At 55.7% G+C, this 16,588-nt stretch overlaps 1 protein-coding gene across 1 annotated transcript in view; it reads right to left on the bottom strand.

Moving 5' to 3' along the window:
* Positions 1-16,588, bottom strand: part of Galnt2 (polypeptide N-acetylgalactosaminyltransferase 2) — an 83,907-nt gene that overhangs the window by 25,060 nt on the left and 42,259 nt on the right. Inside the window, exon 3 of the mRNA XM_076831700.1 lies at positions 5,611-5,764. Within this exon, the coding sequence (XP_076687815.1) occupies positions 5,611-5,764 (154 nt within the window). The remainder of the gene's footprint in view (positions 1-5,610; positions 5,765-16,588) is intronic.

Here is a 16,588-nt window from a genome sequence, read left to right as displayed (position 1 = left end):
CTGGGTGGCAATGACCCTGATGGGACGAAGGCTTCCGTGCTGCACCAGGGAGGGCCAGGTAGCAGTGGGAAGGGGCCGTGGCGTCTCCTCGCCCTGCCTGACTCATGGCCCCTGGTGCTCAGCTGGGCTAGTGCCCTGCTCCTGCTGGCTCTGGACACCAGCTGTGTGCTCCGAGGCAGCTGCCTCACTCCTTTGCATACCGGCCTTCAGGTCATTGAAGGAATACAGCAATAAAAGTGGACACTGAGAACCAGAAGGTCACCGTAAGGAATAGGGAACAGTTGCATGGGCAACCATGCGTGGGTGGAGGTCACCTGTGTACAGAGGCCAGGATGGAGTCAGCATATGGGCTGAGGCCCAGCAGGACCTGGGGGAGGTGCGCCTAGCCACAGGGAGAGGGCACCTAGCCTGCAGGAAGAGCTTGGGGTGGGGGAGGCAGGGCAGCCAGAGACCCCCAGAGTATGCATGTGGGCTCAGGATACCAAGAGGCTGGGGAGGGGCGTGGCCAGCTGCAAGACCACACCCGTTCTAAGATGGCCACGGAGATGGGAAAGGCTCCACCCTCCTGAAATGCCAGTAGAACTCAGGTTCTGCAAGGGTGAGGCCATGCGGTCTCCATGGGCAGTGCCTTGTCCAAGACTGCACACCAAGTGATCATAGGGAGCACGGAGTTTGGAAGTCCCAGCGAAGGGCAGCAGCAGGTGAGGGCCTTGTGTTGCATCCTGGTGTGGCAGAAGGGTAGGCGTCGGCACGGGCACCAGCGACACACAGGGCAAAGCCCTGAGATGGTGGCAGGCACTCTCAGCTAGTCGAACACACTGACCCTCAAGTTCTGGCTCTTCAACTCTGGACCCAGAGGAGGTAAGAAAGTGCCTCTGTGCCCAAGGCCACCCATGTGGCACACACTCTGTCTAGCTTTACCTCTGACAGGGCCCAGCTCGGGCCACGCCCCCTGCGTGCTGCCCTATGGGTACACACTGCCCACCTCTTCCGCTGGACAGCCCAGAGCAGGACAGCAGGGCAGGCTCCTTGGTCTCTAAGGTTGCTGGTGCCCTGCTTCCCACTGCAAGACTCGCATGGCCACAGGCCTGCGGTGTGTCAGAGGGGCAGCTGCCCTGGCATGCTCCTCCTCACCTGGGCCACTGGGTTTTCCTCATGAGCTTTGGATCAGCTCCTAACACTCCTTAAACACCACAGCTTGATCTGAAGACGACACTCACCGTCTTAGAAACAGAGCTTTAAATGTCCTTGGACTGCACCCTGCTGCTTCCCGGGAGGCCCTGCGTCTCGCACAGCCCTCCTTCCACATGGCCCGGAGCCCAGCAAGGGCTCTGTGGCTGCCCTTCCTCCCAGGCTATCACCACTGCTGGATTGTGAGGGGCTGTCTGCAGAGGCCTCCAGGAGCCCCACAGCCCTGCCAGTTGGCAGCAGGTTTTCTTCCAGCTGGCCATCTGCCTGCCTCTCCCCCAACACCAGGACAGTCCTGTGTCAGCCTGTGCCAATGATGCCACACATGGTATGCAACTACATGAGCAGCAGAGGGCCTCACCTCCCGTGAGCACATTGATCACCACTGAGCTTGGCACTTGCTGGGCTCCTCATGGGCCCTTGAGCACAGTTTGGGACACTGAGCACGACTATCCCTTCCTACATCCATCACAGTGACCCAAGCTCTCCCCCTTGAGCCACCATGATCACGGTCCTGACGTGCGTGTGCTATGCATCGGGAGTCACTGGCATTTGCCACCCTGCACTCCTAGGATACACCTGGTGGCCCTAGTTGAGACACAGTGCTGTGCTGGGCCAGCAGCTGGTCAGGTCTCCTGGACACAAAACGCCAGCTGTGATGGCCTCCTCCAGCTGCACAGAGGGAAACGGTGTCTCCTGCAGACCTAGGTGAGCAGGGAATTTCGAGAAGGCAAATTTTTTAGTGGAAAAGTTTCTTTTGATGGTATTTATTCTTATTATTTATATTTTATTTGTTAGAGTCTGTAAACAAGTCTGGATGGCGCCTGGCATTTTGCCAGAGGGAGTGGTTTGTGAAGTAAGGCCAGTGAGTCATTAAGTGTGGAGATTCCTTATTGGTTGACTGCTGTATCGAGTTTATGTTAATTAGATAAGCTGTGTGGAATGTATAAATACCTCTGTTGTCCTACAATAAACAGCTCCCACTCCTGCTGTATCAATCTACCAAGTTGTTCGTCACTCCCCCGCCCCCAATGCTATTTTGCTGCAGCTGGACTGCAGCATTTATTTATTTATTTAATTATATGTATTTATTTATATTATTGAGAAAAATTTATATCATTGAAAAAAATTTGCAATTACATTTTTCTTTAAAATCACATTTTAGTGCATACTTGTTGCAGATTTTATATCAAATTTTTTGGAAAATCAGGGAAGTGGCCATGATGGACAGGTTTACAAAAAACATCATCATACTGCTACTAATTATTAGGCCATTTTGGATAAGATACCCCAAAGAACCTCCTGGAAGGACTGAGAGGTGGCCAGGGTTGGGGTGGGCTGGTGACCCAGAAGAGGACAGCACCTGGAGAGCTAGGCCAGCACATGGCATAGCCCTCGAGCCAGGGTCAGAGGCTGACCGAGCTGAGCAGAGGGAAGGCCTTGCAGGCCAGAACCAAGCCAAGCCCTTCAACACAGGGCTGGGAGGCCAGAACTGGACCCAGGGCTTGCTAAGACGTTCAGGGCTTGCTATGAAGGTCACTCCCAAATCCAGGTGGAATCCCACAGGACTACTTCCCAGCAGCAAAGGGGGAGAGCAGCTGGCCAGCTCTCCTGCACCAAGGCAGAAGCCTGCTCAATGCCAGCTCTGGCAGGGTCTTGAGTGCCGTCTCGACTGTCTGCAAACCACAGGCCAAAGCCAGGGAGGGGAGGACACAGCTGCAGCCTTGAGCCGCCTCTGCGTCTCCACACACCTTGCAGCCAGCTCCAGCCTGCACCAGTCTCGGTGCTGGTGTTCATCTTCCCCATTCTACACCCTCGAGGTCTCCCTCCAGCCTTCATTCCTCCTCAACTGCTAGAGTTCCCTCAGCCGCCTCTAGGGCCACCTTCCACAGCAGCCCACCTGAACAGCAAGTGCTTCCAGATCTCCACGGTCTACCCAGGTGAGGCAGGTGGCAGCTTGGCCCTCTGCCTGTCAGGAGCCTCGTGTCCTGGGCACCCCCGTGTACTCACCTGGCTGGGTGTGCCAATCCCGGACAAGCTCTCCAGCACTATTTTCATGTGCTTGTGGAGCTGAACAAAACCTGGTGTGGGGCTGCCTGTCTGTGCCCTTGGGGCCCTGGCTCCTTGTGCCTGCCCTGGAGGCTGTGAGGGGTCAGGGTGGCTTCTCCTGGCTGCTCATGCTCCTGCCTCTTGCTGGCCATGCTCCTGCGACTCCTGAGGCCATCAGGGATCCATAGCACTTAACAGGTGGACGGGTTATGCCAAGCGTCCCTCTCAATACCACTGGGCCTCCTGATGCCAAGACGTGTCCAGGTAACAACCCACCATTCCAAAGAGCCAAGGCAGGAAGAGAACGAAGGCGAAGGCTGGAACATCAGTGGTGACAGACTGCAGGGAGCCCTTGGGCAGCAGGTGGGCTCTGGGAGAGCAGGGGCTGCCATAGTGGCTCCAGAGCCATGTCCTAGGGAGGAACACGGCCTTGCCAACACTGCCGGACCCTCACAGGTCAGACGGGGCCGCACACCTCGTCATAGGGGACAAAAGCCACAGAAGAATGAGAGGTCTGGGATTCACGCCAGGTCTGTGGGATGCCAAGTTCGTTCTCAGTGCCCTCGCCAGACCACTCAGCTCGGTCACAGCCAAGCACAACTTAACAAAAGCAGATGGCAGAGACGGAAACCACGGTGTCCCCAGAGGCCACCTTCTTCAACGTGCTCCGCTGGTTGTGTGAAGGAGGAGAGGCCAGCCTCCCAGGCAGCGCCCACCAGTTTGGTCTTCCCAGACCTCGGTCCTCCCAGACCTCGCTCCGAGGACATCAAGCTGCCTCTAGATCAGGCTCCAGGTTGGCTCTGAACAGAACTTAATTCAGCCGAAGTCCAGTAACGGTTGAAGGCTCCCAGCTGCTGCTCTAACACGCACCTGATACACCCAGTGGCCAGAATGAAAAGCAACCCCAGACCACCCACACGGTGACACCCACAAACACAGTGACACCCGCAAACACGGTGACACCCACCCACACGGTGACACTCACACACCCGCTTGGCAAGCTCCCACTCTGGAAATGCTGGCAACACAATCACACATACACCGGGGCTGCGGAAGGACCCTGCAGTGGGCAGCAGAGGAGCTTGGTCCATGTGTGGACGGGTACCAGGAAGGGCCACCCTCTCAGCCCAAGGGAAAGGTACACATGAGTCGTCGGAAAACCAGCTCTGGAGCCACCATGACCTGAGGCCCACCTCCTGTGCAGATGGCACCCCAGGCTGTCCGCATGAGGCTCTGCTAGAGCCCTGGCTCAGGCCAAGCCTTCTTCAAAGCTCTAAGTCACTGGGCAAGTTTCCAGCAACCTGGGTGCTGTGGCTTCCTCCCTGCGCCAGGAGACCACCCATGTCTGCATCACAGCATGTGAGGATCCCGAGTGGCTTGGGGGAGCCTGTGGAGCTGGGCTATGGGGACAAACCCCTGGGGCCCTCTGGGAAGTGCCATGGACTCCCCGGAGACATGCATGTCTACGCCCGTGACGACACATATAGCTTTAGGCATGACTCCCTGGGTCCCAGAGGCTCCTGTGCACCCAGGGCCCGACCCCAGGCCAGGGCTCCTACTGCAAACGGGTCCACTGGGTGTTCAGGAGTTGACAGAGCCAACGTAGCCAGCAGCACAGCACCAGGGCCCAGTGCAAGGCCTCGAGAGGGACCCGTGGGGACAGGAACCCTGCGTGGCGGCAATCTGGGGTGAACATGAGTGGCGAGGTCGGTGATGTGATGCATGTTGTACAGCACATCATGCGCACACTGCTGCGGTGCTCAGAGCTGCCTGGGACACCAAGCTAAGGGCAACCCTGAGGTGACCAGTTCCCACCATCCGAAGTCCCCAGGGTAGGGAGGGGCCTTGGCCTCCCACACTGCTCTTCTCTGCAGTCCCTGAAAGCCCAGCCCAGCTCTACACTCTCTTATCCTGGATGTCCCAGTCTAAGAGGCACGTTGGGTGGTGACGACAAAGCCCCAGGCTGCAGCCCACCAACGTGCTCCGCTGGTTGTGTGAAGGCTGGAACTCCAACAGGCACACCTGTGTCCCTGCAGAGGGTCCAACATGGTAGACGTGTGATCCTCCCCAGGCTACCAACACCACCCAGAACTCCAAGTCTGCACATTTCGATTTAAGCCATCCCAGTAAGGGAGGATCTAAAGTTTCTTCCTTCTAAGGTTGTCAACAGTGGAAAATGTGTTTTGTGACTGGATCCTCAAAATAACAAGTGCTCAGCTACTACAGGGCCAATCCTTCCACTTCTCCCTCTGACTCCGCCTCTGCACGCTGCCACAGGGCAGTCCTGGCTTCTCCCAGCTTGACATCACTGGGAGGGGAGACCCCACGGCACAGCAGGGCGAGCCTGGCCACGGGTGCGGGCTGGGGACTCACTGGTCATGCCGCGTGTCTGGGATGGCTCTGTCCATGCGCAGCCTGTCACTCTCCACCTGGTTGAACTTGTTGCGGGCGTAGGGGTCCTGCCCAGAGCGCACCATCGTCCCGCCCACGTAGGCCTCCTGGTTGAAGTCTGGCCACCGCACTTTCCCTGGAAAGAGCAGAGCAGAAGCATGGTGAGGCTCACTCGGGCCCCAGGCAGGGCTGGCTCCTATTAGCCACCAGCCCCCAGGCGGCACCCTCCATCAGCACCCAGCAGGGCCAGAGCCATGGGCCAGGAGCAGGTGGCAGCGGGAGATCACATGCCCACGGTCCGCAGAGTGAAGGCCAGGCCTGCACCTCAGGATCCCTTGGGACAGCAGAGGGAAGCCAAGGGCCAGGACAGTGTCAGGGTGGCACCCTGCTCCAGAGGCCGAGACTCCCTGCTTGCCCACCTTTCCAGGTCTAGCCAGTCAGCCTCCTGTCCCGCAGCCCAGGCAACAAAGGTAAGGCTCGTGTTGTGGGCTCAAGATGACTCCCCGGGGCTCTGCAGGGAGAGTGGTTCCAGGAGGGTGGGCTCAGAAGGGCCCATGCCTGCAGCAGTCCTCCGGGAAACAGCTATCCACTGTAGGTCCTGTCCCCAGACACCCAGCCAACCAGAGGCGGCAACTGCAGGTCACAGGGAGACGAGCGCTGGCAGCACACGTGCACTGGCCCTGGCCACACTCCCCTTTGGGGACTCCTTCCCTCCCTGGAGTCACTTCCCCATGCTGCCTGTGCCCCATTCCTCCCCTGAGGGCAGGGACTTCTGAACCTCCCAGGGTGCCCCCTTCCCTCCTCAGTGCCCAGGACACATCTGTCCACCTTTCTCCTGTTCACATGTCCACTCTTAGCTTATTTCAGGAGACTCCCTGGCTGAACACCAGGTGGGGGGAGGGACGCTCCCTCTGTCCCTGTGATACAGAAATATCACACCCCAAGAACTGGACATCCAAGCACCCAGGACTCCTCGGGGACACCCTCGTAGTGTAGCTCAACTGACCCCATGGAGAAAGCGCAGAGTGTGATTCTCAGATGCCCACAGGCACAGCGGGGACCTCCATTCCCACACAGGTCTCTTCCTGTGAGAAAGCCAAAGTGGCCCACCCGGACACTGACCATAGACCAGAAGCCAGCACTGGACGAGGTTCTTCGGGAGCTTGGGGTAGGGCTGGTGCTCTTGACAGGGCTCCTGGGCAAGCCGCTGCTGGTCGCAGGCCCAACCAAGCAGAGAAGGAGGGGAGGAGGGCACCGAGGCAGAGAACTGGCCTGGGCAACCCCGCCTGCAATCTCTGCCACACTGCCACCTGCCAGGCCGGGGACGTGGCACTGCCGCACTGCCACCTGCCAGGCCAGAGACGCGGCAGTGCCGCACTGCCACCTGCCAGGCTGGGACGCGGGACTGGCTCGGAAACCATATCTCCCACCACATCAGTCTAGCCAGCAACAAAAAGTCGTGTTTCACAAGGACTCCATGGGGGACCTGGTCCAGCTCTGCAGGGTAGGAAGGGAGGGGACAGTGGGAACAACGGCCTCACCCAGTGGACTCCACAGAACCCAGGGAGGCTGTGAGGTCGTGGAGAAGCAAAGCTGGCCAGGCACAGCCACACAAGGAGCTGGGTAGAGCCTGGCACTGCACAGAAAGAGAGGAGGAAAGGAGGGGAAGCCCAGCTGCTCCGGCAGGTGTCGCACGACCCCACACCATCCCAGCAGCACGACTCAGGAACACCTGCAGAGGGCAAGGTGGGTCCTGGGGTGGCGCAGGCCTCCAGGGAGCAGGGGCCTGAGATGACAGTCAGGTGCTAGCTTCGGAGCCACCTGGGGCAACAGGACAGCAGGGGTGCGCCAGCCACACACCAGTGTGGGGCAACAAGACAGCGGGGGTGGGCGGGTGCCCAGCCCAGCTGCTGCAAAGTATGGTGCTGCTCTGCTCCACAGTGGACAGGATTCCGTGGCTGGCTCAGGGCGGAAGGTGAGTCATCCCCCTCAAAGCCCACTGCTCCTTCTGCAGCTGGCTCTGATGGCCACAGGCTCGTGACACTGGGCATCAGAGGCCTGGCCTCTTGCCCACGAGCCTCGTAGCCGTGGTTATGGCCTGGCCAGCACTAGAACTTTCTTCCCCTAAACATAGCACTTCTGCGATGTTCAGGGAAACATCTTCCACACAGAGCGCCCTAGAGACGCTGCCAATCCACCCTCTCCATCTCGCCAACTTACCCTCACACGTTTTTACCTTCTGTGCCAGAGAGCACAGGGCTCTTCTGGCCAGGCACTGGTCCTCTGACCACTGTCCAGTCAAGCACCAGTGGCCGATGACAAATGAGCTGGCTTGAACCATGGAGGGGCCTGAGCTAGTCCTTGTGCCAAAGTACTCTTACCCACAAAGAGACCATGGGCCTATGAGGGCCAGGCCTGCCCAGGAACAGATGCCACTTAAGGAGCCCTCAGGTAACTGCTGGCTCTGGACACTCAGCTGGGACAGTCTGCTGAGGACAGGACAGACCTCTTCAGCCTCCATAGCACTCTTGATACGTCCATCTTTTTGCTGGCTGGGACCCCTCTGGAGTCAGACAAGACTGCAGCAGGATCTGTGAGGCATCTGACCCCAGGTGACGGCAGGGGAACTGGACCAAGTAGTGGGGTGGGCCCCAGGCTGGACCCAACAGGCACCAGCCAGCAAAGGCCCACAAGACGCGCCCTCAGTGCCCACTTAAACAGCTGCATCCACAAGCCTGGTGCAGAAGGTGACGTGGAGTCCAATGGGAGCAGAAATGGCCATTCTAGCTGTGGTCTGGACACTCCTCAGTGAGCCAGGAGATGCCCCTGTGGCTGCCAAGACTGAAGAGCCCACCCATGGTGCCTCACAAGCCCTCTGACCCAGGGACACTTCCAGCTGGACTCTGGTGGGCTGACTTGCTTAGCAACAAAGGGCATCCCAGGGCACAAACTGCGGCACCAGAGACAGACTGAGATGGTCCTTTTCTCCATGAGAGCTGGCAGGGAGCTGGGACCCTGGCAGGCACATCTGGGATGCTCCACGTCATACTCTGAATGTCACCACGCACACGCCACATACCACACCCTACCATTGGAAGGGCTGAAGATAGTCTGCTCTCTTATGTGGGGGGACGTAACTGGCTCTCAATCTAGTGACAGGTCACAATCCACGGGCTGAATCACCACACCAAGATGGGACAGGTGTGCCCCAGGGGTGCCAGGAGGAGCCCAGCAGAAGACACAGGGGGGTACTGCAAGCTGGGCAGATGCAGCTGGCGTGTCCCACCCTCCTGGGAGGGAGCCTGGCAAAGGCAGGGCCCACCCCAACAGAGCACTCCTCCCAGAGATGGCCATGCCAGGAAGGAGCCTCGGCAGGCAGCCCCAGGTCCCCAGGCTCGAGGTACTCTCCTGGTCAAGGCACACCAATGCCATTTTATTTGCTTTAAAAGTAGAAACTACAGTTCTTCCTTTAGCAGGTCCTAAGGCCACACCACAAAAGGGAAGACCAGGCAAGGCCGGCTGCAGACAATAGTCTGTTTCAATGACTAAGGCCCTAAATGGACTCCTGGCAAAAAAGCGAATTTCCTTCACCATGGAAAACCATCTCCTGAAATAGGATCCTAAACTATTCATTGTTTTAAGGATGAAAAACAAGACATTCAAAGAAGCGATGAAAAGTTAACAGGACTGGGGCTGTGGCTCAGTGATAGAGTGCTTGCTCAGCATGCATGAGGCACTGGGTTTTTTCCTCAGCACCACATAGAAATAAAATAAAGGTTACTGTGTTCACCTATAATTAAAACAAATATTTTTTTAAAAGATTTTTAAAAAGTAAACCAAAAAAAAATCAGACTTGACAGGATCAATTCTCTTCATTAATTTTAAATTATTGTGCCCATACAAGAGCTAAAGCACAACACCTGAAACAGTCTCAAGCCCAGTGAGGACAGAAGCCAGCGTGCCCTTGTGGGGCTGCCCTGGCCTGAGAGTTCATGGAGGTCCTGGTGACTCTCCTCGACTGTCCCGTCAGGACTCGCTTCCTCTGAGCAGCTTCCTGTCCATGTCCTGCCAACTGCATCTTCACTCCACAGTGCTCCAGAAGTGGAAGGGCGTCTGCTGCAGGGCAGAGCCGGGCACGGTAGGGCAGAGAGCACCTGCCAACCAGTGGCTCTGCGAGGGAGGCCATGCCTACCACCACCCACACGCACAGCCTGAGGGCTGCTTCCGTTTCACAGAGTAAGAGGCCGAGCCCCAGAAATCAAACCCACACAGCAGGACACGGCTGTTAGACATGGACCGACCTCATGCCCAGGTCTCCCTGCGCCTTCAGCCCTGCCTAGCACTCACTTTGAGCAACACTGAAGTGAAGCACCAAGGGCACCACACCTGGCAGGACAGTGCCCAGCACCCTTCCTGGCCTGGCCTCCCGGCCCTGAGCTCCTGAGCACACGTACTCCCCTCTACGGTTCGAGGCAGAAGGCCTGGGCACGCGCCTCCATGGCTGGAACCTTCTGCAACTGCTGGAGTGAAGCCCAACCGAGGCTCCACCTGGGAGCCCTCACTCCTGGGAGCCTTCCCCAGATGCCTCCAGCCAGCATGGCTTATCCCTGCCACTTCCACCCCCTGGGATCTGGGAAAAGCAACCTGCCACTTGGGTACCATGGCCTTTTGGCATCTGGATGCCACAAGGCCATTTCACAAGCACCCTGCCTAGACTCTGCTCCCAGCCCTTGCCACCCGCATCATTGTCACTGGACCAAAACCAACTTGCCAGAGCAGACACCTCAGGTGTCAGCCACCCCTCAGGGGAGGACCTCCCTGCAGAGAGTGTGCTGTGTCCACCATTAAAAATAAGGGTGGGGGGCTGGGATGGTTACTCTGTGGCAGAGCACCTGCCTAGCATGTGTGAGGCACTGGGTTCCATTCTCAGCACCACATGTAAGTAAATAAAATAAAGGTCCATTGACAACTAAAGACATGGTGGTCCTCAACAGCCTCACCACATTCTGGCTGCTGGTCCGAGCCTTGGTCTCCGTTCTCTGACCTGCTGGCAGGGCAGGGCCACAGAGGTCTGTTCTTCCTAACACTGGCAGGGTCAAGGGAGCAGGCCCCAGGGAAGACAAAAACATCAGTGACCGACGACATGACAACACATGCACAGCGACTGCCCTGCAACCCCTCTGTGAGGCATACAATCAGCAAGTACAGCAGAGGTGCATCTCCAAGGCCCCAAGGCTGGAACGCCATATCCTAAGTACAGGAGCAGTGGGCGGCTGATGCTGCCTGCTGTCACCACAAAGGTGTGTTAGCTCAGGAGGTGTCTGTGGCCACGAAGAAGCCCTGAGGCCCATGCTGGGTGGAGGGATGCAGGGCACCACAGGTGAGTCTGAAAGCCTGGTGGTTGGTGAGGCTGCTGCAGAAGAGCCTTCGAGGGGAGAGCAAGGCCCCTCCCCAGGGAGCCAGAGCTGGAGGCTGCCCTGGGGTCCCAGGGCCAGCACAGGTAACCCAAGAGCTCTAGAAATGACAGGTCCTGTAGGAATCCATGGCAAGTCTGAACTCCCAATGTGGGGGAGAATCAGAACCTGTGAGCAGTGGGGCACAAGCCCCAGAAGCTGCCTCCAGAAACTGCCCACAGACCCGAAGGCCACAGGCACTTGGGACTCACTGTCCCAGGGGGCATGCGACCTCATCCTCTAGGACCTGCTGTGGGCACCATGGGCCTCTGTTTATCCCAGCTTCTTCAGTGTCCCTGTGTCCTAACACTGCTTGCCTGGTCACACGACCCTGAGGATATCAAAGCTACCTGCTCCCCCACACTGCTCACAGCTCACCCCACAGGACAGGGTTCAGAGATAGGAGGGACAACACAGGGAACTGAGGACAGCACTTGGTGCAACAGCTGGGCATGGAGGTCCAAGGGGCAAATGGCCCTGCCAGCATGAGGTTCCCAGAGCCTCAGACCCAGAGGGCTCAGGCACAGGGAGCATGGGGCTCCCAGAGCAATCAGACCCACAGAGGGCACGGGCGCAGGGAGCATGGGAGATGCCGCTCGGGAGGCCCACAGGGCGAGACTGCACCAGAGGGGCTGCCTCTTCCACATCTGGAGCGTGCCTTCACGCGTGGGTGATGAGCCGCATGCTCAACAGTGACCGCAGTGGTACTTTCCTGTCATGCCTGTTGTGCCGCAGTTCTGAAGACACCACCCAGAGCCTGTGAACCCCCAGGAGGAGACATATCCGTGATGAATAAACATTGGAACCCACTCCTTCAGCAGGTGGGAGGTAGAAGAGCTAACCTTCTCCAATAAGATGGGAGGTGACACACCCTGGCTTTGGCCCCCTGCTGCCTCAACCCCCCCACCCTCACCTGGGCACTCGCAGTGCTGGCCTGAGATTCAACCACACACCGTCCCCTGCTCCTCGCCCTCAACCAGCAGTGAACCCTGGTCTGGCAGTAGAGCTTTCTAAGGACCAAAAGAAAGCCTGCTCCGAGGGGCCATGCTGATGAAGGACAAGAGCCCCGACGAGAACTTCACCCCAGGCCTCCAGAGGACACAGCCTCTCCACAGCCTGCCCTGCCCACTTTCTTGACATTGGCAGAGCCTTGGCTAGTGGGAAGGTCAGACTCAGAGGCGCAGAAGAGGGACCATCCTGGGGGCAACTTGTTTCCCATCAAAGAACCTTTTCCACACCAATGAAAAAAGACCAGACTCCTCTCTGTCGCTGGGCTGCAGAAGGTTTCTAAGACCACACCTGGACGCTGGACTGAGGCAGCTGAGGAGGTGCTCCAGGTGATGGGGGGCTCACGGGGGAGTCCTGCCACTGCAGGGCTGAACAATGGCCCTGGGCAGTGGGCCAGGAAGGGGAAGGAGACACTAATCCAGGACCAGAGGGAGGGAGGGAGGTGGAGAGCCACAGACGATGGACTCAGTGCTGGGACCTCTCTCCTGTGCCAAGGCCAAGGGCCTGCAGCGTGACTGAGCCTGGCTCCAGGCCCTGCCTGACTCCTGGCTTCCAGACCATCACCCCTGTCCCTAGGAGTCCCTGACTCCCAGTGGGGACTGCCAATTTCTGGCATACTGGTTCCCAATTTCAGATCCCACCCCAAATCAGGGCAAACTGGGAAAAGAAATAGAGTGAGAACAATAACCCAGGCTGTAGCCATGGAAGCCCTGGGGGTGTGCAGTTTCCAAACTGGGGCCACATCAGAGTCTCAAAGAGCATAGAGGGACGAGGACATGTTTGAGAACTCTCCCTGCCCTTACAGCAGCTTACTTCCAATGACATTTAGAACACATAGGCAGGTTCATGTGACAATTCATGAATGAGCACAAATGTGTGGGGTGGGGTCCAGAGCCACGTCTGCCCCCCTGGGGTACAGGAAGCTGGAGCCCCTGTCCTGCAACACCTGGCTCCTAAGGCTGTTGTGGGTTTCATGGGCACAGTACCCTCAGCTCAGCACAGGGGGCCACTGAGCCTTTCGAGCAGCCGCCTCCACACCCAAGTCACCAGCAGTCCCCACAGACCACAAGGTGCTGACTATGTACACCATCCTGGGGAAAATGGGTTTCTTAATCACACAATAACTTCTAAAGAAAAAAAAATTATGTGTGCTGATTTAATAAGAAAAATCCTTCAACAAAAAAGGGAAAATAAAACCCTTTGGCAAAGAGGACAGAGTGCATTCATCAAAACCACTGCTAACAAGCCAAAGAGGCAGACCAGTGCCTTCTCATCTCTCGGAAAGAAAGCCACTGTCAACAGCAACTGGGAAGGGGCTGGGGTTGTGGCTCAGCGGTAAAGCACTCACCTCGCACAGGCGAGACCCTGGGTTCGATCCTCAGCACCATATAAAAATAAATAAATGAAATAAAAGTATTGTGTCCACCTACAACTAAAAAATATTAAACATTTTCAAAAAAACAACAACAACTGGGATTAGGAAACAAGGTCGAAGCATATTCTGAACTGACTGTAACAGAGTAGGACCCAGTGTCACACCTGGCATGTGCCCTGCAGGTGCTCTCTCCTCCTCCAGCTGCCTCAAGACCCACAGGAGCAGGGTTTTCTGAGTTGAGGGCAACCCCTGCCCCCAGGCTCTCATCGCTCCTGCAAAAGCACAGCACAGCCTTGCACCATAACCCAAGAGGTACTCACAGCTAACTGTTCAACCCCGTGCTCCCCTGTGCAAGTGACGCCTATTCTACCTGTGAAGGAGCTCTGGCACAGGCCTCCTGAAACTGCACATGTAGAGGAGAGCAGGGAGGACCTGATGTGAGCACCAGCACTCACAGAGCAGCAGAAGAAGGTGGCATTCCTATGTGATATACAGGTGCACCAGAGCCCTGGAAATCTATAATGAGCACCTGGTGCACAGGTGCAGGGGAGCCTGGAAATACATGGTGAGTCGCCTGCATCTGGTGAGCAGGTGCACCCGGAGTCTGGAAATCCACGGTGAGGCACCTAGTGCACAGGTGCAGGGGAGTCCTGGAAATCCACAGTGAGGCACCTGGTGCACAGGTGCAAGGAAGCCTGGAAATCCATGGTGAGGCACCTGTGTCTGGTGAGCAGGTACACCCAGAGCCTGGAAATCCATGGTGAGGCACCTGGTGCACAGGTGCAGGGGAGCCCTGGAAATCCATGATGAGGTGCCTGTGTCTGGTGAACAGGGGCACCTGGAGCCCGGAAATCCATGGCGAGGCTCCGGAGCACAGGGGCACTGGAGCCAGGAAGGGGATGGTGATGCGCCTGGGTCTGGAGTGCAGGTGCACTCCGAGCCTAGAGGAGATGGTGACAGCCCTTATGTCTGCCGTGGCTGGGATAATGAATGAGGAGGGCACACAAAGGAAGGGCCTGTGTTCTTAGGGTGGTGCTTTCCCCACCTCAGAAGGGAACATGAATTTACCACATAAATTCCCCCCATGAAGACATTGGGCTTCTGGGACAGCACATAAGGAACTGGGAAGCCTTCGCTCCACTGTAACAAGTACAGACCTAGGGAAACAAGATCCCAAGGCTGAAGTGGGATGGGGAGAACAGACAGGAGCACACACCCATTAGAAGGAACCTGCCCCATACCTGATGAGGCACTGGAAGCTCAGTGTGAACCATCTATAGACATGGGAACCTCAGGGGACCCAGCCAGGGGCACTCAGAAACCCTTGCAGGTCCTGATAGTAAGGTTAGGAGCAGAAGTCCTTGTGTTCTGGCAGGGGAAGGAGGAGCCACTGTGACATGTGCTACAGCATTGCCTAAACATGCTGCCCCAGGAGAAACTGACCAGAGGCGGCTTGCTGGGGTTTCCACCAAGCCTAACTGACATGAAGAGAAACCCACTTTAAATACGAAGACACCTGAGATGGAGAATACCAAGAGGGAGCAGAATCTGCCATGTCACCACTGAAGAGGGTGTGAACCACTGCAATGGCATCTGACACGCAAACTTCAGAGCCAGGAGAGGTCAGGGACAAAGAGGGATGTCGTACAACAAAGGGGCCAATACTCCAGGACACAGCAGTCCCAGCAACAGAAATCCACGGAAATCCACAGTGAGGCTCAGATGAGAGGCAACACCTACAACCTGGAAGCAGCAGGGAAGAGTTCACATGATCGCTGGGAACCTGAATGACCTCCTGCACACATGGCAGGCCCAGCAGCTGGGAACAGCAGCAACACTAGCAGGGTACAGCTGACACCCACAGCCTACTTCATGCAACACCAAAGAGCACACTCCTCAGGCTCACATGCAACCTTCTTCACAACAGGAGACGCTCTGGGACATGGAACTCAACTTAACAAGTTGAGGACAGAAAACACCAAATGTCAGGTCTCAGATCACAAAGGAACTAAACTAGAAATCAACAGCAAAAAGACAGATGGAAAATTCCCAAACACTAATGAGATTAAACAATACATACCTAAATAACCTGTACATCAAATAAAATTGAGAAAAAAATTAAAGACTTTTTAATCAAATGAAAATGAAAATTCCACTTATCCATATTTGTTGGGTGCAATGAAAGAAACGTTTACAAAAATGACAGCATTGACTGCCTGTATTAGAAAAGAAATAGTCAAAACCCAAGATTTCATCTTCAAAAAGTAGAACAAGAAGATGAAGTTTAAGTCCAAGATAAGCAGAAGAAATAATAAGAATTAGTACAGAAATCAATTCAAGCAATCTGAGGAAATCGACAGAGAAAAATTAATGAATCAAAAAATCTGGCCAGGCTAAGGGAAAAAGACAGAAGACGCAATGGTCAACATCAGAAAAGGAAGAGGGACATCAGCACAGGTCCCACAGACAACAAAAGAAATAGTCCAAATAATTTAATGCCCACAAATCTGATAACCTACATGAAACTGACCAATCTCTGAAAGACAAACTATCACAATTCGGATAAGAAACAGGCAATCTGAAGAGGTCTGTGTCTGTTACAGATATTGGACCCAACATCAACGACTTTCCAGAACAGCACAAGACGTTTTCACTGGTGTATTCCACAAAACATTCAATGAAGAAATTCTAGCAATTCGCTATAGTGGTCTTCAGAAGATGAAAGCAGAAGAGAATACGCCCCAACTCATCCTATGAGGCCAAACGTCTCTAATACCAAAAGCAGAGGAAGACATTACAAGAAAACTACAGAATAACATCTGTTATCACAAACATAAGCAAAAATCTTTCATAAAATTCTACTGAATCAAACCCAACAATGTATGGAAACAACTGTGTACCACAATCTAGTGGCATTTACCCTAGTCATGCAAGGTTGGCCGGACAAATGAAATGCATTAATGTAATCCACCATAACAAATAGCTAAAAATACAATTGCATGATCATTATCAGCAGATACAAAAAAAGCATTCAACAAAACCCTACATCACTCACGACAGAAAATCTGGGCAAACTAAGAATGGAGGGGGAACTTCCCCAGCTTGATAAAGAAGACCTACAGCC

The sequence above is a fragment of the Callospermophilus lateralis genome, chromosome 13 (assembly GCF_048772815.1).
Source record: "Callospermophilus lateralis isolate mCalLat2 chromosome 13, mCalLat2.hap1, whole genome shotgun sequence".
Classification (NCBI taxonomy): Eukaryota; Metazoa; Chordata; class Mammalia; order Rodentia; family Sciuridae; genus Callospermophilus; species Callospermophilus lateralis.
Note: the sequence above shows the minus strand (reverse complement) of the source record. Positions and strands in the feature narration are given on the sequence as shown.